Below are 25250 nucleotides of genomic sequence, written 5' to 3'. Positions count from 1 at the left end.
AATTACTAGCTTATGTGTAAAAACACTTGTGTACATAGCGAAACTAATTGTACGTACGCTGTTTCTACACTGAGCCAGAAATTATAGTTCCGAATTGCAAAATGTAGTCCAAATGTTTTTACGAATGAGCCAGAAATTATAGTTCCGAATTGCAAAATGTTGTCCATGTGACACGTCACACTTCAATTCCGCCAACAGCCCCTGGCGGTTAAGGCGATTTCAGTGCATCCTCAAACAACAAAGCACTTGAAAACTACGTACAAGTCACAAGACTCTGAGCGTCGGTTTTTCGTCGAACTCGCCACGCGTCTAAAACTGAGGTCGTTTCAATCCAAATAGAAACAATTCTTGGATCGAGCTAACTGTCTTAGCCAAAAGAATCTGCTTTGAAAATTAGGAAGTAAGGATCCTGACGAACATTTGAGCTGCAAGTAATCGAAAAATGAAACCGCGATACGAAAGAAGAGGGGGGAAACCGGAGAACATTAGCACTTAAAAAAATACCGAGCAACATCAGAAGATTGTGGGTGAAAATTAACTTACCAAATATCTCGGATTTCAGAAAAAAGGGGAACGAGGAGGCATGTTTGGATAAATGTAATTATGGTTTTGACACTTATTAGTTTTGTTCAAAATGTTAAAACAGTAAAAATAAAAACCAATAAAACTGAACTGGTGAAGCTACTGTTCAGTTAACTGAAGGTTTTAATACCTCACGAGCTATCCCTCTTCCCGGAACCAAGCGACAAATGGGTTTTGGCACCGTAGACGTGATGACTCTTGCACCAATTACCTTCAAATAGACTTCTAGCCACGTAGCGCAGAATCTTACATCAATACTAATACATACTGTTAGATGTTGACATAATATTACAAATACTAATGCCGTTGTATATCATCGCTCCTCTGTGTTGAGTGTAAACAAGAAAGAATTCATGGAAAAAGGTATTTGTGATGCGATACTAGATAAAATCTAATAATTGCAATGCTTTTCCCACCTGCAAGGCCCAATAACATTGACTTAATTTTTTGACAGAAGGTATAGAGAATTGGGGAAGACATGGCACGCTTCAGATGGACCCTTCAATGGTCACAAAGTAAAACATTTCTACTACAGACTCGAATTACACATGAGAGGATCTATTCATATTCTAACACGGAATCCTTCAGCTCCGCAATATGATCCGAAAAAAAAGAAACTGCCATTGCAAGGATAAAATTTATCGACTCGGTTATTTCGACAAACAAAGAAGGAGACGTCAATAGTGAACAATGGACTTCACTACAAAGTCATAAGAACACGTTTACTTGTTTAAAAAAAAAAAAAACCAAGAGTGCCCATTTGGGCCCGTTAGGAAATAAAGGGCCCTATCCGCTGCGTCCCAGGCTCCGACACCGATAAGTGCTGCGGAAAGTGCTACAGCCATTGCCGGCCTCCGAGTTTTAAAGATTGTTTGTTCATGAGTTTGTTTCAAATACCTAATGAGATGGAAAAAATGCTCAACAAACAACTTGTGGAGTCAATATATTTACGAGTGGACCCCATTCATAACAGCAGGCGCAGCCACGTGTGTGACTATGAGTGCGTGCGTATGAAGTTGTCTCTATGCGAATGAATGGATGTGAAACGAGGAACTGGCTACATCCTCATTTGTTCGAAGCCGTCCTTTCATTTCGTTCCTCCAATTGCCACTATCCCACAATGATTTACTCATTTTTTCTTATCATTTTCAGCCTCGGGTTTTCCCTGGACCTTCAACAGCTGAACGCCCTGGAGGCGAAAGCCCGTAGGCAAGTCTCCACCAGGCAGAGCCGGCCGGCTGACATGGTTGTCCGGGACCTGGAAGGCGCCTCTTCTTCGGCCGCGGCACCTGTCAGCCCGCCCATCTGTGAGGTGTGCGACCAGCAAATATATGGTGCAATCCGCCGCCACCCATCCTCGGGGAAGACCGACTACAGCTGCTCCAAGTGCTACAACCATTACCGGCCTCCGAGTTTTGAAGATTGTTTGTTCATGAGTTTGTTTCAAATACCTAATGAGATGGAAAAAAAGCTCAACAAACAACTTGTGGAGTCAATATATTTACGAGTGGACACCATTCGTAACAGCAGGCGCAGCCACGTGTGTGACTATGAGTGCGTGCGTATGAAGTTGCCTCCATGAGTTTCTCCAAGTCCTCCACAGTTTTAATGAAGTTGAAAACCTACCGAAAAATCAATACTGCAACATCAGGGGAAATATCGTAAGAGTTTATGATGATCTCGCCGGAGAAAACTTGGTTTAAAGGAGAAAATGGTCCTATAGAACTGTTGTACTCAAAAATGAGTTGGGAACGGAACTTGATGTAAAAATTCGGGGTAATTATCTGTCACGTTTTACGGAGGAAAATGTAGGTGAAGATTTGAAAATATACAAGTGTAAAACAGACGAGTATAATGGCCACATCTCGTTGAATACAACAGGAAGCAAATTAAAGTTAAATAACATACTGTTGAGCGAGCCATAAGGTAACCCGTTAAAGCTTGAGGAGAAAATGTTTCATATATTGAAGGATAATTTGCATTTCTTCTTCATTTTAGTTCCCTTGTAGTATGGTCCCCTTTAAATTTAAAAAATTTATCAATTCGGCGCCCTCCAGGCCGGCAGCCAATCCCGTGGGAGCACTCTCGAACCCAGAAAGTGACGCCATAGGTGCTGCTTTCTCGTTGGTCGAGAGTGCTCTCAGTTCGTCTCGACCTCGCTTTTACCTGGATGTGCGTGTAAGTTTTGCTCTCGATTTTTCCCTTTTTTGGGGGTAATCCGCAAGGATTACCCCCCATCTTTCATCGGTTCGGGTCGGTAATGTCTCCTTTTAGTTAAATTTTGGTCACGCAAACCAAAGTTTTGTGTTCCTTGTTCATTTTCATCTTTTTCCTTTTTATTTGTGGCATGTGGCCTGAGTCTCGAGCCCGGCGCTCAGCAATCTTATTCTGTTACCCCACATCGCTCCAGAAAAGCCTAGAGAGGACAGGGATAAACTACCGTTAATTTGCTAAATTTTGTACTGTAACAATAATTTCTTGCCTCTCTTTTTGTCTCTTCCCTCTTTTATGATCATCTTTTTTTCCACCTTGGCTAAAAAATGAGACAAGAAAATCAACAACTTTTGCCCTCCCCCTACTTAAATTTATGGTATGCACCACAGCCCCTCAAATTTTATTTTATGTCTAACCATTTCGCCTTTGTTTACATTATATGTTTTGTAACCAATGTTTTCTTAACTGTTATCTAATGTTGTAAGAAAAGTTGAATACACAGGAGCCAGCTGGTCCGCCCACAGTGTTCTCACATCAACCAAGAACTAATTGGTGATGTCCGCAACACAGCAACCCGTAAACGTAAAAACCCTTCAGATGACATCGAACGCCTAAATAAAAAGCCGCATTTCCTCGAAGCTCTCCCTCACCCGAAGACAAGAGACTGTGCAGTGTGCTCTAATAGGAAAGTAAAGGGACAGAGAAAAGAGTCCAAATATTATTGTAAAACTTGCAGTAAAAAACCTGGGCTTTGCCCGGCAGGTTGCTTCGAAATGTACCACACAATGAACAAATACCGCTAAATTCTTGTGAAAATAAAATTTTTTTGCCATAAATAATCTTTCATTTTGATATAAAAAACCTCCAACAAAAAAAAAACCAATTAAAAAGCTCAAAGCTGGAGAGAACCAGCTTAGGATAGGAGTAGGCAAAATAAGCCTTGAAAATGGCAAAAAGTACATAGAGTAACTGGGGAGGTTAGGCAAAAATTTCGAAGAGTGCAAAGGGTTAATACGGGAATTAAAAGATTCCGGAGCCAGCGTCACAGAGAACGAAGTCGTCAGTTACCTCTTATTGTCTTTACCTGAAAGTTATGATTGAATTTTGACTGCGTTGGAAACAGTTGACGAGGAAAAATTAAATTTATCTTTTGTCAAAGAAAAACTTCTTAATTTCGAACTAAAAATGTCAGAGACAAATGGACCTTCCTGTTCGAGAGAGGCGGCTTTTCAGAGTAAAGGAAACGTGTACAAATGTGGTTTTTGCAAGAAAAAAGGTCACAAATGGGCGGATTGCTACCTAAGGAAAAACTCATCAACGTCATCAAAACATGAACACCAAGTACATCTTTATCAAGATGGATCAACGTTGATAGAACATTCATCTGATATAGAAGATCAAGACAGCGACTCCAGTCAAGATGTAGCGTTCACTTCATCTGTTTGTGCGTTCAACAATGAGGAAGAAGTGGGCAAGACGTGGATTCTCGATTCTGGGGCTACAGAACATTGGTGCAATGATGAAAGGTGGTTTACAACTTTGGAAAAACTGGATCCTCCCATCTCAATTGCAATTGCGAAGGATGATCAAACTTTGTCTGCATCTCACATTGGCACAATTTCTGTTACACTTGATACTGGAAAGACACAAACAATACTACAAACGGATGGAGGAGAGGCTGTGGGAGATTCTCTCCCAGGTTCACGTCCCCTTAAGTCTTTTTCGACAGTCGGCCAGGTGACTGATAATTCCAAATTAATTCATCAAGTATTTGAGAGTGTTAAAGACGATGCCACAAGAATACGATTAATCACTGCACTAATGGCTGAAAAGGACCGAACCTATGCTGCACAGGCCAAAGTTATCGAGAAGATGACAGGAGACATAAGAGAGCTCCAACTGAAGAAGCGGAAATTACATGACGAACTGTCCATCGTATTGGCGGCAACCATAGTTATACTGTGACTGGTACTGTACTGAATTTCCTTGGAGAGAATTAAAGTTAGATATCTTTCCAATAGAAATATGTGCAGCAATGGAATTGCCTAGATATCTGTATCATGAAATGTATATGAAAAATAAAGCTAGATATTTTTCAAAAAAAAATATTTGTAGCAAATGGTAGCAGAGAGCGTGGTTTCGATCACATACATTTACTTCATTGGAATTGTAGATTCAATGTTATCAAGTTCCATAGTGGAAGAATTTGAAAAAGAGTTTGGAAAAAATTCGAAAGGACTGACAAGAAGACAGAAATTCACAGAAATTCTAGAAATGAAGGAGGAAAAACCTATTGCGTACTTAGTAGAAAAAAGTAAAGACAAAGGTCTCGCAAAGGCAAACTTAGTAGATGTTCTACTAGCAATAATGAATTTTAGAAATGCTCAGGTCCATAAGAAAATCCTAGAAAATAATTTTGGAAAGTTTGGAATATGTGCGAGACAAGGAAACAGCATTTCAAATGTTTGAGGCTTTGAAGAATAAGTTCGAAAAGAAGGGTATACTGTCTCAGACTTATTGTAGGAAGAAAATTCTTAACCTCAAATTTTTGGGCGATGAAAAATTGGATGATTTTTTCCTGCGTTATGATGCATTAATACGGAAAATTATGAATTAATTTACAAACAAAATGATGCTACACCCTTAACAGGTTATGCCGACTCCGATTGGGGTAATGATAAAATAGACCGGCGCTCCACTTCCGGATATGTTTTTTTCTCTCTTGGAAATTGCGTTTCATGGGCGACCAAGAAACAAACAACAGTGGCTCTGTCATCAACAGAAGCTGAATATGTTGCTTTATGCACAGCAACTAGTGAAGGTTTGTGGCTAAAAGGTCTAATGAATTCTTTTAAAATACCAGTTGAAAAAGTCATTGTAAAAGAAGACAATCAATCATGGATAAATGCTGCAAAAAATCCAATTAATCATGGACGGATGAAACATATTGACATCAAATATAATTTTATTCGTGAATTAGTAGAGAACAAAACAGTTGTAATCGAGTATGTGCCAACGAATGCGCAAATAGCTGATATTTTGACAAAGGGAATCCCAACCCCACAATTTTAGAACTTAAGATCAAAATTAGGGGTTGACCTTCAGGGGGGATAATTGTGTCAAAATTAATTGTGTCAAAATTAATTGTGTCAAAATCGTCGGTTTTGTTTTTCGCGAAATTAGCTGCGCCTTATCTACACCTGATTGCGATTAAGGGGTGGATTGTAGGCTATAATCTTATCAGCTGTTTACATGATAAATATATGAGAGTATCTTTTTGATAATAAAAGTCATAGAAGTGATTTGTAGTGTTCTTTTATTACAATCAACAAAGGATAAGCAGTAAAATTGCTTCTTGTTTTTCACAGGTAATGAAAATTCGAATATGGTTTCATTCCTTGATAATTGCAGAATTATTAAAGTTTACGATTAGTTGTTACTTCTTATAATTATCAATAAGCGATTAAATATAGTTTCGTATACATAATTCTATAAGCTCTTTTTATAATCAAATATAATGGGCCAAGAATTAATATTAAAGAGATTATCAGTGAAAAGTCATGAACAGAAAAATTATAAAAATGAATTATCTGAAATAAAAAGTCATTTAGAGGTAATTAAAAATGACCTACCGTATATAAATGTCCATGATACAGCATACATGGGAGGAGGATGTGCCGCTTTTTTGGTTCAACGCTTTATAAAATACAATGACATTGATATTTTTATTTTTTCAAAGTTTTGCAATGAAGAAGAAGCGTTTGAATTGAAAAGCAGAGGATATGAAAGATATGGCAGCAAAATTTCATCGGGTGAAATAGAATACGTCAAAAATTGTGAAGAAAATAAATATTCAGATTTTAAACAGGTATATAAATCGTTTAAAAATAAAAAAGAATGCAATTTGACATTCACACGTCATCCAAGAAGCTACATGATGACTTTATTTGACTTGGAAGCTGTATCAATCTTCATAAATTTGCATGACACAAAAATAATTTTTAGTAAAGAATGCAGATGCAATTATGAAGACATAATCACAAGAGTTGATTTAAATAAATGCTACCCCCTTTCATCACACGACTCTAATCGAATTCAACCAGGTTGTAACTGTAGAAAGGGGACAAAAGTATTTCATGAGGTCATTAGATGAAAATAAAATAGATCTATCAATTCTGTCATGTGATAATTGCCAAAGATGTAGCAAAAAAAAAAAAAAAAAAAAAAAAAAAAAAAAAAAAAATAAGTCTTAAAGTATGAAAATTTGGATGTCAAAAATTCAAAAGTAATGACATATTAAATCTGAGAAGATGGATCCCTCCTTTAAGTGAACAATCCATTATCTTAAATTAAATTGATTTACTTTTCTTTTAACTCAAAATTTTCAAAGAACTGATGATTCGTCGTAGATGGTTCTCCTGAGAAGGGTTTAACTCTAAGTTAGAAATCTGAGCTAAAATGTCAAGAGGAACACTAACCACATACTTACATCCACAATTTCAAATCATTGTTTTCAAAAGTGGCCTTAGAAACATCTTTTTCCCCTTAATGTTAGGTATCTCATCTATTTCTTACACTTATCTCCTACCTCTCTACCCCAACGCTACATGAGGGTGGAGAGAAGGGACTCATTTCTCTCTACCCCAACCATCGTTGGAGCTCCTCAAGAAATAATCACGATTTTAAATTTTTATAGGCTTTCACCAAAAAATAGGTTCATATAGGGGATCTACATTCCCTCCTGCCGCATTTCTCCTTTGATTGGCATTTTTATTAGGTTATTCTCTACTGTAAAGTAAGGATTTCGTGAAATTTTTATGACCGAGTAATTTTATTTTGCTCCTGCTGAATCAAATAACCTGGAAATTTCCTGGAAATTTTGGTTTCCATGGATATTAGGCTTTTTGATTTCAGAAGCCACTGTTAGAATCGACCACTATGTCTGACAGTGATAATCATTACCGTGAGAAGTCACAGGGTGACAGCAGTTCATCTCGAAAGAAAAAGTCCAACAAGAAGAAGCCACCTCCTTCACGTGTGCGCAATCAAGAATCAAGGATTGATCAGAAGAGAAAACGCGAAGGCAAGAAGACTCTTGACAAATTTTTATTAGCTTCAGCAGAAAACCTATCCTTCGGCTATTCCAGTGGCCTTTTTGGCTGTTTCCGTCAAATCGAGGGAAATGCCTTGTTCCGCTCCTCTACAACAACCGCGTTCTTACAGGCTAACATTGTACTAGTACGCCTGACAGCCAATTCACAGAGGGTTGCATAACTATGAGGCGATCGAACTGAACGCGCAGCGTAAAATGCAAAAAATTACGGACCCTCCGCGAGATATACGTACTTTTAAGGTACTTACGGACCGACCTTAAAAAATGCGTACATTTTCCGGACTTTCCGGACTGGTAGACACCCTGGCATTTGTGGTATGTTATTTTTCCACATGAGTAAAAAATCTCCTGAAATATTCATGACCGGAAAATTTCATTTACTTCCATTTCGACGTTGCCAAGTTTTATTTTTCGGCTGACCTTTTTTTGACCCCGCAGCCGTCATTGATGCTTTTTGTTAAATAATTAGTAGCATCCCTCTGGATCCCAGATACGTCCAATTCTGGAATTATGTTCATGACAACTTCATTATTCTGAGTTTGTTCCCGCCTGAAATGTGGGCTGAGCCTCCAAGTGAACTTATCCCGAGCACGACCAATGGTCCAGAATCATCCAACCACCATTCTAGAGGAAATTTATATGAACCGCACACCTCCGTATATATTACTTTTTTATGACATGTGTTTCAACAAAATTATTAAAAACGGGAAGGGAGGACAAAAAGTCCCTTGATTTCGCTGACTCTACAGAAACATAATGTTTGTCAAAAAGAAGAGTGAGCATTGGTCAGAAAAGCTTTTCTGAGATTAAGAGGCTCAGACAGCTTTGTTGATTAAAAGACCAAAACTTTAAGTTGTAGTGACAAAAAAAGTTTCTCGATGGCCTAAAACCTACAAGGTCTTAAAGACTACAACCAATGGGAATCCAATGTAGCCCGGCTGCCATCGGTTGGCATGATGAAAAAACAATTGGCTGCCATTGGTTGGTATGATGAAAGAACAATTGGCTGCCATCGGTTGGCATGATGAAAAAACAATTGGCTGCCATCGGTTGGCATGATGAAAAAACAATTGGCTGCCATCGGTTGGCATGATGAAAAAACAATTCTATTTGGTAAAACCGACAAAAATATTCACTTCACACAGCAATGATAATGCAAACAGTCAGAATAAATAACTTTCCATTACAATAGCAACCGGTAAATAGATTAAATACGGGTGAAAAAGTACCAGTTGTCAATTCTTTTGGTAACGTTACCTAGTTCCATTTGCAATGGGGTGGATTTTTTTGAGACTTCGAAAATTGTTTTCTCAGATCAAATTGACATAATTTAAAAAGAAAAGTGCAGTTTTTTTTCACTTACCTTACCAGTAAATTGAAAAGAAAAAGAGACAAAACATACTGAGACTGCCCCATTCTGTAAAGATGAGCATTTAAGATCCTAAATCCCTTGTGTAGTAGGTCATGCTACTAAATTGAGATAAATTAAAATGAAAAATGCAGGTTTTTGTTCACTTACCTTACCAGTAAATTGAAAAGAAAAAGAGACAAAACATAATGAGACTGCCCCATTCTGTAAATATGTGCATTTAAGATCCTAAATCCCTTGTGTAGTAGGTCATGCTACTACTGAAGTGTCTGTTCTGAATATTAGAGGGGACGCAGGCTACTTTTTGCAGGCTGGGCAAGTGTAAGAGGGGGGATAATTGGACTTTCCGAATCTTTTTGAGGCTCCCTTAACAAAGAAAGATTAGAGGCAAGAGGATGGCTGATTTTCAGTTCAGATACACTAACTTAAATTCTGCACCACTACGTGCAATTTTGGCTAACTGAGTGAAATAATATCAGCAGTTGGAAAGTTGGTATGTGTGATCTGACATTCAGCCTTCCGCGAATGTTTCATGCTCCATTTAGGTACCACGCGCCTAATGAAATATAATGGACCACTAGCCAAGGTACGAATTTCAGCATTCTGATACATGTTTCGTGATTAAAATTTCACGCAAAACACGATGCGCACGAAAAAAATTACCGCAGTTAACTCCTTATGGAGATAAATATTGATTCTTGATGCGTGAATTCAAACCACCCGCTCATGAAAACTCAATGCTCTACGTGATTCACATCCCGCGCTAAACGTTATCATGACAGTCTCTGCGATATAAAAATCTGGCAACCTCAATCTTGACGCTTTGGCTCAGCTATAACTAATTGCTAATAGTTTGAACAACACATGGTGGGAAATAACATTGCTCGATTGAGAAGCTTGCTGAAACCGTTGTAGTGCGCAATTTGACTCACGTAGAGCTTTGAGTTTCTTGTGAGCGGGCAGTTCAAATTCCTCGTAACCAATATGAAATAAAAACGTTAATATCTTTGTTAGGAGTTGGTTTCAGTAATTTTTGTTGTGTGAATCGTGTTCTACGTGAAATTCTAGTTGAGAAACATGTGGTGTTCTACGTGAAATTCTAGTTAAGAAACATGTATCAGATTGCTTAAATTCGTACCTTGTCTAGTGGTCCATTTCTACAGCTTAGAGATAATTGAGTCTCCCTATTCCAAAATTATTTTCCGTTGTTTTACAACAATGCTGAAAGAGAACTGCTAGGTTTGCATGTTTACCTACACATGTAGGTCAACTATGTATATAACACACATAGAAAATCTGATAAAGAAAAGCAATGCGATTTCTCAGTTTAAAATTAACTGTGATGGGAGCGTAGGGAGGGCATGCAAAAATAATGTACCTGAAGCTTAGAAGTTGGACAGCATCAAAAATACCAATTCTTAGAGGCTTCTCGCCAGTTGGTGCAAGAATGAACATCCACTCACGTTGGAGGAAAGGCAAACACGTTGACTCACCAGCAAAAATGTTTGTCACCAGTGAGAAGAGCATGGGTTTCTCTTGTTAGGATTCTGAAATAAAATTGATTCATTAGAGCGAAAGTTTTAAATAATTGCTTATGAGACCTGGAATTATGCAATAATTGACTTGAGGTGTCTTTAAGTGCTAAGAGAGCCTGAACTCAATGCTTCAAGAATTAAATTACCTATCATGTTCATCCACAACTGATCAATTCTCCAATAAATGTTGTTAATCATGATGATGGTCCCATCACGTCTAAGTATGGCATAGTGTTATGGCAAAATGATAAAATAATATAATTTGGTTTTCTGATTTTTGGCTACAAAAACTGGTCGTATTACCACATTTGCTAAAACTTGTAAGATATAGATAACTAGTGCCCAAATTAGGAACAGTGCTGAATTGTTTAGATGGAGTTTAATTTTTTCTGCTATCTATTGGTAATGATTAGGCTCAGCAATCACCATTCAAAACTAATTAATATTGTAGATTCTTCAAAGTCTTGTTTTAAATTTTCAGGGAAAATGAAGATTAGTTGCATACAGTTCTCAGGACTCACTTTAGTTTTCTAGAGAGGTGGCTTCTTGTGTTATTAATTACAGTTCTTTACCACGATATTACTCTCTTGGAATGTACTTATACTTTACTGAATGGTTCTCTTGGTGATCTTGTTGTTACATAAAAATTAAAAATAAAAATACATTGGACGTAATAAAAGAGAAGAAAAATGCAAACCTCATGGTTGGTGTAGGTATATTTGAGGAGAAAAGGACACACATAATTTCATCTTCAATGCGCATTGCGTATATTTTGTGGTATTCTGAGCACCAATAAGTTTCTAGAGCTGCGTGTTCTCCATCTAAAAAAAAAAACACACACACACCCAATTATGCCATTAACTTTGGAAGAATTTTTGCCACAAATCAAAGGAAAATGGACGAAAAATGTCTCTTCAATTTAGAAAATGGATTTATTTCATGGTTCTAAGCTATCTCAAACCAGCCTTTGGGTTTGTGTTTACTTATGCACTTCCTAAAGCCCGTGTTCTACATGGTACAGTCTAAGAAGGGAGATAATGTGAAGAATTGATCTATTTGAGAAGATTCGAATAGACTCAATTACTTGCTCTTTCATTTGTCAAAATAGATGGATATTTGTTTATTTTCATTTATTTTCTCTTTTTTTCATCATACTATACCTATACTGCAAAACGTCGGACAACAGTGCACTTTAAAAAGGTAGAAATTGACAGATACTAATTGAATGAGTTCCAAATTGTTTAAAAAACCAAATAACTATGGATCATTGTCACTTGTAAATTAAACTTAGTTCTGCACGGCCAGATGTTGTCGTTCCCGAGGTAAAATTGCCAACAATGTCACAACTAAGTGCATGTTCCTAAACCATTAATTTTTGAACAGCCTGTATTGCCATATTCCTAGAAGAACAATCAGCTAGAATCAGATTAATACATCACTAACGAGACTGAAAAAAATTTTCTTTCCATGTGACTAACTTGCTGTAACAGCTTATTCGGAGTTCAACTTTCTACAACGTTAAAAACCTGCACCCGATATTTTCCAATCAAATCTCAATGGCTTTTGTTGTACAAAATTCACAAAGATTTAAACACGCTGCTGTGTCTTGAATAAAGTAGCATATGTTCTTTTCTTTTTTTTGCTTAAATACTCACGCGGGCTAGTAAGTGATGTGGCTGATTCATAGAAAAACGTTCTCAGTACATCACAATTGGATCTAGATTCTTTTTTGTTGTTGGAGACAGTATTACTCATTACATACTTAGAGAGCGGGATATTAATGAGCAGAAACCTGAAAAAATAATAAAAACGAAAGAAGAGATAATCAATTTTGACAAATTAAAGAGTAAAGCATTTGGTAGATTACAATTTGCTGAAATGAATCAATTTTCAAAAGTAATTCCTTCGTTAGACCGTACTATGTAATGAGGGAACTGAATGATACCCCTGAGGTTTGGTTGAAGATTGCTTAGTGCCTTAATGTAAGACAATGTTCTTTTAAAAAAAAAAGCTATTTTTTTATTTGATAACAGTCTGCATTATGCACATAGTGGCAACCTTTGGTCAACATTAAAATCTAAAAACTGTCAAAATTCAAACACAATATTACACCAACAATAGCGGTTCTCCCTTTTCTGATCTATTGCTAATTTTGGAGACAATAATGTCACAATGATAGGGCGCAACCTTCAGTTCGACGATTGTGACAACGTACCGTCATTATTAGGTGATAATCTTGTCCCAAACTTACTGGGATATTGCACCAAGGTTGGCAAAACTTTTTTTTCAGGGCAGGGCATAAGTTTGATACAACATCGTCACAAAATGGGGGATCTGATATCAAAGGCAAGGTACACTCTGCTACAGGTATGGACAAACGGGGTGCCGAAGTGGCAGCGCTGAGATTATAGGCCATCGAGTGACGTTGTAAGTCGTACGGTCTTTGCCGTGCAGTTCAAAATGAGGTTCTGGTAGATCCCTTAGCTTCGCTAAGTCATCAGATGAATTTAAAAAAATTGATAGAACTCAAAATAACGAAAACCTCAACTTAGAACACAAAAAAATAACACGAAATTGACGAGACCCACTCTTAAAACAGAAAGTAAATAAGTTTTCAATATGGCGTCGCAGTCGTACCATTGGACGCTGCCAAATCTACGCGTTTCGACGACTTTCTAAAATTCCATTTGTCCATACCTGTAGTAGAGTGTACCTTGTATCAAAGGCCGGTATGGTGCACCTTGTGCCAAAAGTGGACCTCTCTCCGCAGCATCCTCTGATTATTTTGTTTCAAATCAAGTAATATCCAAAATGGTGATGATGACATTAGTGATGATGATGATGTTGTCAATGAATTCAGATCATTGGGATACGCAGGGAGTCCCTAACAGTAAGAATACTAAAACATATTTCATTTAACATGTGCACAGAAAAATAACATCAATAATACCTTCAAAGTTCTTACCAACCAAATGAAAAATAGTAAGGAATAAACATACCCTATTATGCCTTGCTGTAGAATGATAGACTGGGGAAAATTCCTTGGTACAATAGAACTGACAGATTTCAGGACCTCTGTGACATGCTTCCAACATTCTGCTGTTAATCGTTCTATTTGAGAAAGACTAGGAGCAGGTCCACACAGCGCTGACACCCAAACACCAGAGACAAGCATGCAAGAGACGAGACGAAATGGCACCTGTAAATGGAAAAGTTTCAATAAGGTTACATTAATGTGATAAACATAGAAACCATAACAAATAAAAGAGGAGACATTTGGGTAAAAACCTTTTTCAATACTTGGATGGCCAGAGTGCGGAACCATGTACCTTTATTGCACATAGTTTATTTTATCCAAGAGGAACAAAGCAACTTCAGCTTAAAACTATTACAGAATATTCAGCTGGCAGAGAAGAAAAATAAAGCAAGTTCTCTAGAAATTAAGTTGACTAGTTTTTCAAGGAAAAAATGAAGCGTGACAGGAAGACTACAACATAGCAAACAGAGATACATGGTTTCCCATTTTGACCGTCGAGTCTTCAACCCAATTAACACTATCAAAATTTAACTCTTGAGTAAAAAAATATCCATCCCTGTCTACACTAATTCACACTTCCTGCTGACAAGAAAACCTGAGTCTACTCTAGATAAATCGAGCGCTCAACTCATTATGGTATGTTTTACGATGGAAAATGTACAGAGTATAATAGCTTTATTCAAAAGATGGTGAAAATGTGTGTAGAGCCAAGCTCTACATCAACCTGTATGTGTAGAGCTATTTCCAAGATATTTAAGTTAATTTCAGTAACCCGGTTGACCTATTTTTATTATAGTTTTTCAGCAAGATGGAAGTTTGAATGAACTGTTCATAATGTAAACTCTGAACATTAGTATCTTACTTGTGTATTAGTTTTGAAAGTATTCCATGCGTTCATCGTTAAAGGCTTGAAATTTTGATGAAAAAATATAAGCTGAAGTTCTTCATTTCATACCCTGTCTAATCGTTCATTAAAATGCAATCAAATGGTATCTTTAATATCGAGTATCGTTTTTCCACCTTCTGATGACACATAAAAATGAATAAAATTCCTTGAAGCTTATTGTTTAGGACACGAGAAAGTGTTTTCAGTTGAAATATCTTGATATGATTTTTTGACCGAACTGCTAAAGTGTCTTGGCTAAAAAGAACCCCGCACAGAGCATGGGCTCAGCGGCTCTCTATGAAAGTTGATGAAACTTTAATAGATTGATATAAAGTTCATAACTAAGGGAAAGCCAAAAAATTAGCTCACTTTTGCGAGTAGAAGCCGAGATATTCGCGATTGAACCCGGACTATTTTCTGTGCGGCGGCGGTAAATTCTCCATGTCGCCTTACCTTGCTCGAGCATTTCGGCCAGGAAACCCCCTCTCCCCACAAGATAACCACGATGTCGCATTGTTTACAATCACTTCATTCATTAGGACGCTCCGTTCGGGCTGTGCGATATGGAGTTCCCTGCTTCCCGCACCTCTCCCGTGCCAGCGCCGTCTGAATCTGAAATGTAGTTGCTGAAACCGAATTGACAGAAGCTGGGAGAGGGAGGGACTATGGCATTCGCACCGGCCGAGCGCATAAGCATCTATCTTCACATGAGTGACGTGAGGTCTGATCGAGAACGCCTAACAACGAGAGGAGAGGGAATTCGGAATTCTTCCGCCATGCTGCGGCATGATAGAAAATGGCCCGGATTCAGTTGCGAATATCTCGGCTTCTACTTGCAATAGTGAGCTAATTTTTTGGCTTTCCCTTAATTATGAACTTTATATCAATCTATTAAAGTTTCATCAACTTTCATAGAGAGCCGCTGAGCCCATGCTCTGTGCGGGGTTCTTTAGCCTCCGAAGACTAGGGTCCCTCTCTCCATGAATGGTCATGGTTGCAATAATTGGTTAGTTTTCTTGCTAATGGGTTATGTTTGTCCAGACTGAAAATGAATAATTCGATAAAAAAATTAACTTCCCCTTAAGGGCAATTGTTAGTCATATGCATTCAAGAAAAATTATCTTCGTTCTTTATCCTGATCTAATTCTACGTACCTATCTTTACCTGTAATTCAAGACAAAGTTTCTTAAAATGTGATCAGCACTGAATAAGTCATGCGACGTTTTGTAACACGCTTAGTGATGCAATCTCCGTTTGTTCAGGAGAAGAAGGTTTGTCCAAATGATGCTTCTCATTTGAAGATACCGTTTTCTCAGGATTTACTGGATGGATTTTTAAGAAATAAAAAATGTAAGTTAAAAAAATAAAAAAAAACCCTCACAAACCACATCGCTGTTTATTAAAATGTTTCTTTAAAAAAATTCATGAAAATTTCCATTTTCAGAATTATGAAAAAATCCTCTTATCTGAAGCTAGGAAGAAGTCAAAGGAATCAACCAAAAAAATTTCTTTGAAAATCTGTTCAGTAGAACCTGAGAAGAGTGTACCTTAGCATCCATACATTGTACATGGTGAGGATAGGAACTTACAACTGCTATTATATTGAGAGGAAAAAAGAAAAAAAAAGGGGGGGGGGAGGAACCAAAAAATACCTCACGTACAGTGGGACTTTTCTGAGGTAAGAAGACAGGAATATCTGTAGCTGTCACACCGCCAGAGGACATGATGAGAAGTTGCAACAATTTGCGCTCATGTGCGTCAAGCTCCCACCACGCTGAAGTTGCTGCAGCTATACTATTTTCTACGACCACACAGCCAAACTGGGAATTGATGACTTCCGTCCAAACCTCCAAACAATTCTGAAACATACAAGAACTGGATTTACAAAAGGAAACAAATTTAGGATTTCTTTGCAGGTCTATTGACAGGCAATGATGTTTGGAAACCCTTAAACTGTGCTTGAATGTTTTATGTCCCAGTTGTAATTCACTTTTTGGAGGAAAGTTCAATGCAAATTGTAGAAGAAGCATCTTATTAGTGGTACACTGCTTCAATTTTGAACAATATTTTAAACAATTTTTGCCTGGCTGTCAAAATTTGTGAATTGTTTGAGCCTCACCTCAATTATGCAAACCTGTCCATTATTCAGGACTTTGAGGGCACAAATAAAAACGTTTGTTCCATATCTTTACTTCTAAAGGTTTTGGTCATTTTTACTCTAGTAGAGTATGATAAAAATAACTAGAGGTAAATATCTTTTCATCTTCATATTTATTTTATTGTTTTATGGAGGAATTGAATACATTTAGGCTTCGGCTTTAGACCAGGGAGGCTCATGCATGTAAATTGCCAATATTTGAATTCCTTATTTTTCTTAAATTATTGATCAGTCTCAATGAGAAGAGAAGCAAAATACAGATCCGCCTAGTTTTTTTTAAAAAAATTCCGCTAGAAAAAGTGGCTTTCCAAGACTGTTCAACAATTAGATAAGTTACATCACAATTAACGTAAGGCTTAAATGTTCTTTTGACATTTCATTTTTAATGAAATGGGAGGAAGACTTTGATCCAGTTTCCGCCTCAAGGAACTTGAATTTTTCACCACCCAATGCAAGTCTACACCTACCATTTCACCAGACTTGGGGTTAATTTTAACTATTAAGCTAACCATTCCAAATTTAATAAGCTTTCTAAAGTCTGGAACGGGTGCAGACTTAATATTATCTTATGGCGATGATGGATAATGAGATTGAGTCACACATACCAACAATAAGGAATTTTCAGGGGTGAAAACAACAGGTACCAGAGAAAGAATGTCTGAACTACTCAATGACTGATTCCCAAGATCGATGCATTCCATTAAACGATCCAAGACAGGATAACTTATCTGGAATACAAAAAAGAATAAATGAATGTTCAGAAAAACGAGACAAAAATGGAGGGAGGAATTAAAACTGAATAGATTTTTTTTTCTCTTTCACCAAATAAAAAGGCAAGAACAAGAACACATCTCACTGTCTCGGAGGCATAACTCAAAGATTAATATAAGCGTTGATTAGAAATCATCAAAATCAATCTGCGCATTTTAGGATTGGTACAATCCTCTACATGTATAAATCCATCGTTATGCCAATTCTAACGTATGCATCTCCAATATGGTCTCCTCATACACGCCAAGGGTGGGATAAAATCGAATCCGTCCAGCACCATGTGCTTCGTTTTTTGTCTTTTAAGTTAAATCGGTCCGTGTCCATATATGACCACGACTATAGTAAGATCTCTGAGGCTTTGAACGTCCCAACGTTGGAGTCTAGGCATCATACCTATGACCTCGCTTTGGCGTTTAGAGTCCTTGGAGGTCATATTTCGGCTCCAGATCTGTCTCAGCTGTTTCAGGCGAGGGAGGTCAACTACTCCCTGAGAGTTGCCTGTCCTTTATTTGACAACCCCGCTAGGACTTCTTACCGTTTCCACTCGGTGGTTGTCAGAGTAAAGAGGCGGTGGAACCTACTGTCGCCTGGGCTAGCTGATGCAAGTCTGGAGACGAACCTGTTTAACCCTTTGACGGCCGCGTTAGGAATACGGCCGCCGATAGTGGCGCTCTCTGTCAAGGATAAGATAAAGATGTAGTTCACATATTTGCCGACAGAGTGCGCATATGCTGTATACTTAATTTCATTGAAAAACAAGGGAGCTAGAGCGGGAAATACGAACGCGAGGCGCAGCACAAGAATACTCGGGCGTGGTCTGTGACGGTGGCTTGCCGCAACCCGAGTATTCTCGGGCGTGGTACTCAAAGGGTTAAGTCTAGGGTCAAGGACTACTTTTTGAATTACTATGTTCCCTATTAGTTATATTCTTTGTATTGTACTTTTGTTTGTTTGTTTTATTTGTCAGTTGAGTTTATCATTTGTTCAGCTGTTTTGCTCTTTTTTGTTAATTACTTTGTAATTGGGCAATTTCCCCTTTTTGTATAATAAATAAATAAATAAATAAAAAATATTGAGCACCATGATCTAAATTCTTGTTCGTGTTTTACTTTTATTCAATCTTCTGCACTAAAAATTGATGGAAAACTTAATTATGTCTGAGCGTTTGCTTCCGATTTGCTCCCATGCGTCTTAAATGCCTGTACCTGTGTCTTTATTTTACTTGAATGAAGTTTACTTCTGAGAATTCTAATGACCAATTAAAAAGATCACTACCGCTTTTAGTCTACCTAAATAAGGCAAGTACCTTTCTTCTTTGGGAGGAGGGGGAAGAGATGTTGAAATCCTCTCTATTCTAATCAAATCATTTTTGAGATGATCGATGGACGGGGTTAGGAGGGGGAGTAAGACCATCGATGGGCAGAAGTGAGGAAGGGGAGTTTAAAGGTCAGAGTTTTAATTGAGTGGGTCTTTTCTTTCAGAGGCCTTTGTTTAGTCACGGACAGCTATATGCGGTCCTGTCAAAGTCAACTTCCAAATAAGGAATCAAAATTCGGAGTAAGGAGAAAGTCATTAAGAATATTGATTAGCGAGAAATTTTTGTTTGAAACATCGTTTTGTTATTCAAATGAAATTATTGGCTCATTGACTGCTAACTGGCGATTTCGCTGACCGTGAAGCGGCCTTTAAGGCGCGTCGCACCCTGCGGGTTGGGCCACGTAGCGGCCATGGGGCAGAGCCCCCTGGTCTTGGAAAAGGCATCTGATCCATCAATAAAACACTAAAATTGTCCACACACATGCACATGGATAATGAAGCGCTAAGTTGTTCCTGAAAGGAAAACTGAAAATGCACGATGTCACAATACTGCCAAGATGAGGAAAAATGCTGTAAGAGCCTTTGGGCATTGCCAAATTTCCTTCGATAAAATAAAGATTTCTTGGTAACCTTATAAATATTTTTCTTCCAATTATTCAGATAATTTTGTTCGCAATTTCACCTTAAATTCCTGAAAATTTAGTGGAATAATAATTATAACTTTCCTCAGAAATAAACATTTTATCAGAGGAAATTGAGTAATGATCGAATGTTTGGACAGTGCTTTTCCTTCCCTCGGCAGAATACCACTCTGACTGGCATAGACACAACAGTCTTGGACCGATCGTCGTAGGTCTGATGCACATGGCGTCCCATGCCCTCAGTCACAAAACTGATAGTCCTGTTTTTATAGCGCATTCTAATTAATGATAATTTTAGGGTTCAGTTAGCAACATTTGACAAACTTTCAGCTTAGTAATCGATTCTCAATTTTATCTCAACATCAATTTTTGGATTACCATCCCCATTAAGAATGACAACAGATAAAGACCACAAATGATATTACACAACTTTAACATAAATTAGAGACCAACACAATCCTTCTTAAAAGGAATTGATAGGGACTGAATTAAACTTGAGGAGATGGGCAGTTGCACTCAAAAATGCCCACAATCCCTAAAACTTTACGTTGAAAGTTATGAAAATTCTTACCCTTAAATCACGTTTCAATCTTTCTGCACTCCTATGCATTCTAATTTCTTCTAAACCAACGATCATGACTAAGGCACCAAAAGCAAAATCCAACAGTTCGTTCAGAACACTTTCTTGTGTACAGACTCCAACAGCAATCAATGTAATGCTGTGAAATGTTAAAACATGAGTTAGTTTTTTTTAAGTCACAAAATTTAAATCAAAGCAGGATGGTAGAAGATAAGCAATTTACTTTTAAGGTGGTCTACTAAAATTTAATTTAGGAAGCCCCTGATATTTAAAATTAAATTTCCTGATTTTTGTTAATAAATTGAAACTGGCTTGATTTTAGGGGACAAAAAGATTCACTTCTGCAAGTGCTTAACTGCATGCAGATGAAAAATGCATGAATTCCTGATGATATCAAAGGACCCCACTTACTCCTTGTGGTTAACTGCACCACGATCGATTTTTAGTTTTTTTACTGCATTCAATTCATCTCAAGATGCTGATCAAAAGTGATAATTGTGCCAACTTTCTAACCGTTTTTGCACAATAAGCCTGAAACGCTTCAATTATTTGGCTATGAAGAGTCAAAATGAATAAGGCATTTGAGAACAGGTCTGATGTGAATAAGGAAAAACGTAGAAAGTGTCTGTCTTCTTGTCTATTCCTGCCTACTTTAGACCTATCTCTCTCCCGCTCGTGTCTGTTTGACATTCATTGTTTTTCTCCGACTTTCCTGTATTCATGCTCCTCACGGATCTAATTTGGATGGTCAAGCAAAAAGGCGTGCAGAATCCTAGATAAGACTGCCACTAGGTGCTGGAATTCCCCTGATTTCCTTATTGACACACAGCCGACCGTTCACTCGAGTGCTGAAATGAGGAATCTTGCCGACTCTTTATCGCCAAATAATTCAAGCATTCCAGGCGTGTTGTGCGAAAACGGTGCATTGTAGAAGGTTGGCGCAATGATGACTTTAGATCAGCATCTTGAGATGAATTGAATGCAATAAAAAAATTAAAAATCGATCATGATGCACTTTCCCAAGACGAGTGTGCTGTACTTTTCTGATATTTTCCAGTTTTTCTTGTTTTTACAAACAGTAAATACCCTTTTAGGGTAATCTAAACTACTGAGTTCTGCAACTACTTCATTATCATCATAGGAGTCGAAATATCTAGGCAAAGAAAGGTAGATTAGTAAAAAAAGTACAAAAGTAGGTACCAAAACAAGGCTTGCTTTATAACTAATCTTTTTTTTAATGCACTTACTGCAATCAGGAAATACCCAGGTACATTTCCATTTTTTACATTAGATGCTGATACATCAAAATGGGAAAATATATTCCTTAGCTCTCAGCAGGGCTCTCTTACAGAGTAATAAAAACGAGAAATAATCATCACATCACTACATCATAATCACTACATTTCATTGAGTCTCATTGAATCTGACCAGTACTGAACAGTTCTCATGAAAAGTTATCCCTGTCTTCCCTCTTCCATCAATTGATACACTCTTAAGCCTTGCATTAAAAATTTGATGTACCTTCAATAATAATTGATCTTTTGACTAACATAATGAAGAATATCAAGCGATACAAAATGTTATGAAGGAGAGGTGCAGAGACTTCTTATGAGCAAAATTCAGCTTCAAAATTTCCTTCTCTGCAAGAGCATTGAAAGTACACATTGGGCAAAACATTTCAAGAAAATCAGTGGGCTTCTACACTTGGGACTTCAAACAAGGAGAAGAAAAAGAAGCTTCACATGGAAAAACTTCCTAATGGGTATCTTCACTCTGCGCACCAACAGACTCGGAAGCTCCAGCAATTTCGGCACTTGTTGCTGAGAGGCACAGGGTAGAACAGGCTTCTGTTGACACTTACATTTCTTGGGGCAAATTTCCTCCCAAGAATCATCTTCTGGGGAAGAAAACACAGAAATGTGATAGCTTGAAAAGACCTAACAATGCCTCTGGATTGCTTCACTAAATTAGAAAGACTACTAAACCTTCCACATGTTCTGAGCCTCCACCGACGGATAGAAAAAAATAATTTGACTACGTGAAGTTATTTGACACAACGTTACAAGGTAATTGCCACAAATAAAGACCAACCAGGCTCTTTCAATTTGAAGAGTATACAATTCTTAGAGCAACCTCTATTGACAGTTGATATTTTCTATTTCACTGTCAGACTCTGGAGCCTCCGAGGAGAAAGCAGGTTCTCAAGTCAGATATAGTCTATGATTAGGTACCAACCCTCAGAGATACCTATCAAATGTTGCAAAAAAATGGGTAAAACAAAATTTCAGTAAAAGTAAAAATAAGGGTTTGTACTCACTTTTTCTTCCCGATGGAGATTGATGTTTTACTTTCAAGCGATGCGCATTTCGAGCTTTACGCTCATCTTCAGGCTACAAATAGAAAACTTGTACCGCGGCGCGGATACGCGTCAAACAACGAAAAACTAAAATACGAGCGCACAACCGCACATTTGACCACTATTGCTAAAATTTTTTAAAAACGTATATAAATTGGTATAAAACGCGGCCGAATTACGAAAGCGATTTACGAAGGCTTTCGTAATTCGGCCGTTTTTATACCAATTTATATACGTTTTTAAAAAATTTTAGCAATAGTGGTCAAATGTGCGGTTGTGCGCTCGTATTTTAGTTTTTCGTTGTTTGACGCGTATCCGCGCCGCGGTACAAGTTTTCTATTTGTAGCCTGAAGATGAGCGTAAAGCTCGAAATGCGCATCGCTTGAAAGTAAAACATCAATCTCCATCGGGAAGAAAAAGTGAGTACAAACCCTTATCAATCAAGCCCGATAAAATGACCAACCAAAATTTCAAAAAGTAAAAATGCTTACCTATCTTCTAAAGTTTTCCAGACAACAGTAGTATCCTCTGTATATACATTCTTCAGCTCACAGCCATGAGAGTTACAAAACATGTGAACACCATTTAAGGAGGCCATTGTGGAGAACGGTAACTGGAAGAGATTACAAACCAATGAAGATAGAATCGTGTATTAACATTGAGATATGAAGCCATTCAGGTGATGCTTTTGGAGGACAATCCTCAAAGAAATACGTACCAATGATCTTTCAAATCACTGTTTTTGAGAGATGATTTTAAGGCTTCTTTAGGACAACAATGGGATAGACACAGTGATTCAACAGTCAACTGCAAATAATGGACAGGCGAGAGCACACCATGGCACAGCTAAACCGTCTAGAGCTAAGGAAGGAAAAGATTGGACGGAAGTCAATTTAACCTTTATGCATCAATTTTCAGTTGGCCAATTAGTTACCACATAGATTTCTGTTGGATAATGCCAGACATTTGTCCAATTTTTTCTTTCCCTGGTTCTGATCCTCACTGAATGCAACTTACAAGCATTAATCAGGTACTATTTGAATTCAGTACTGAGATTAGAGAAAGCACCTCTCTGAGATGGACACAAATCATCATGAAGGGCGAACAATCTAATTACAACTCTCATCAATGGGCCTGTTGCAAACTTTTGCTAGAGCAAAATTAAGAGATACTTCTTGCAGAAAATACCTCAAAAATCAAAATCGCAAAGTCTGAAATGCACTCCTAACTTCATTATCTGTGTAAAAAATCTGCGCTTTTTGGAGCTTGCACTTCAAAAACGATACCACAGCACAGGTGAGGATTTCGTTGAAGGAGTCGTTCAATAGAACTCCTGCTCAATAGGATGCTAAGTACTTCATGTTTGGCATGGCCAACGCTCCCGCCTGTAAGTCGAGCTCAAAAAAAAGCTTCCAAGGCTACAACCGTTACTTAGAGAGTGGAAGCTCATTTTGAAGCTTGACTCCCCTCGACTTACAGGCGGGAGCGTCGGCAATGCGAAATATAGAGTTGCGTCCTATTGAGCAGGAGTTAGATTGAACGACTCCTCTAACAAAATTTGTTGAACCTGTGCAAGGGGAGTTTGCAAGAATGAAGAAGTTCACTCTCGTCAACTGTGGTAATCCTCTCTAGCACAGCACTTGGCATTAGAAAGCTTTCCATGAGTTCAGAAGTGTAACAGAAAAAGCCACTAGCACCATTTTACTTCTCACCGGATTTAACAAAGGATAATAAATATACTGTGTCCGAGAGATAATGGGCGTTGAGGGGACGATTGTGCACGATATCATGACCAAGCAATTGGTATGGTATGGGCATGTGCAGAGAATGGCTGATACCAGGTTGCCGAAGAAGGTGTTGGAGTGGGTCCCCCCAGGTAGGCGACGGAGAGGGAGTCCAGCCAAACGGTGGGTAGAGGGCATCCATGAAGAGATGGAGAGATGCCAGCTTCCGGAGGATCTCTACCATGACAGATTCCTGAGGAGAATAGGCGTCGCAGAGCGCCCAAGTGTGCCGTAAAAGCGGCTCTTACATACATACATAATAAATATACTTCGATGACAGATCTAGTGGCGTGCAAGGGCTCCCCCGACAGAAGAGTTCACAAGCTGCCACTATTCTGTCCCTTTCAGCTCACCCTCACATTAACATTCAAAAATAGGTACAGCAGTAGATAAACACTCATGTTGGGTCCTTACCGATTCCACAGCTCCTATCTTCCTGGAAAATAAGGGTAGACCTCCAGAGGCAGTTAGAGACATGAGATGCAAACCCATTGCTGGTTGGTGCTGCGTGTCAGTGTTAAGAGATGTCAGAGGCTCTGCGCAGAAGATCCAGATCGTTTCTAATGAAGTCAAGAGATCATAATTAGATAACTAGCAAAAAATGAGCGGCTTCTAGCATTCACCAGGTACAGAGGCACATGTCAACCAAGGTAGCATTCAATCATTCATTCACATGCGTATACGCAATGAGAGAAATTTATATCATTCAAGCCAGAAATAAAGCAAGCAAATATTTCAGTAAGCGTATATTACCTTAACCGCTGAAGAAGTTAGAATCGTCATTCGTGCTTCGTGCAAGGATCAAAGAAACTTGGGGATTCAATAATTCAGAACAAAGAACAAACGGCGTCTCTCATGACGGTCGTGCAGGTTTCAACAAGTTCCGAAAACAAAATGGCGCAATTCC

The 25250-nt window shown here is 38.1% G+C and overlaps 2 protein-coding genes across 6 annotated transcripts in view; both read right to left on the bottom strand.

Moving 5' to 3' along the window:
- Positions 1-8468, bottom strand: part of LOC109033040 (low density lipoprotein receptor adapter protein 1) — a 71512-nt gene extending 63044 nt beyond the window's left edge. The window contains exon 1 of the mRNA XM_072298844.1: positions 8330-8468. Within this exon, the coding sequence (XP_072154945.1) occupies positions 8330-8354 (25 nt within the window). The 5' untranslated portion in view covers positions 8355-8468. The remainder of the gene's footprint in view (positions 1-8329) is intronic.
- The window catches only part of fy (fuzzy planar cell polarity protein-like protein), a 44055-nt gene extending 18819 nt beyond the window's left edge, over positions 1-25236 (bottom strand). The window contains exons 1-11 of one of the 5 annotated variants that reach the window (XR_002008980.2): positions 25097-25236; positions 24758-24903; positions 23051-23172; positions 20195-20342; positions 17500-17622; positions 16389-16595; positions 13813-14012; positions 12469-12605; positions 11511-11634; positions 10657-10825; positions 8264-8533 (exon numbers count right to left, since the gene is read on the bottom strand). Coding sequence is in view for 3 of the 5 variants with exons in the window: in XM_019045447.2 (XP_018900992.2) it covers positions 10768-10825; positions 11511-11634; positions 12469-12605; positions 13813-14012; positions 16389-16595; positions 17500-17622; positions 20195-20342; positions 23051-23172; positions 24758-24835 (1197 nt within the window). In the remaining 2 variants the exon portion in view is untranslated. Of the gene's footprint in view, positions 1-8263; positions 8534-10551; positions 10826-11510; positions 11635-12468; positions 12606-13812; positions 14013-16388; positions 16596-17499; positions 17623-20194; positions 20343-23050; positions 23173-24757; positions 24904-25096 lie in introns of those variants that run through there. The other 4 variants (XR_011899628.1, XM_019045447.2, XM_019045448.2 and 1 more) reach the window with 4 other exon arrangements.
- Between the last annotated feature and the right edge of the window lie 14 nt (positions 25237-25250).

This window comes from Bemisia tabaci, chromosome 3 (genome assembly GCF_918797505.1).
Source record: "Bemisia tabaci chromosome 3, PGI_BMITA_v3".
NCBI lineage: Eukaryota > Metazoa > Arthropoda > Insecta > Hemiptera > Aleyrodidae > Bemisia > Bemisia tabaci.
The sequence above is the reverse complement of the archived record's forward strand: the minus strand, read 5'-3'. Positions and strand labels throughout refer to the sequence as shown.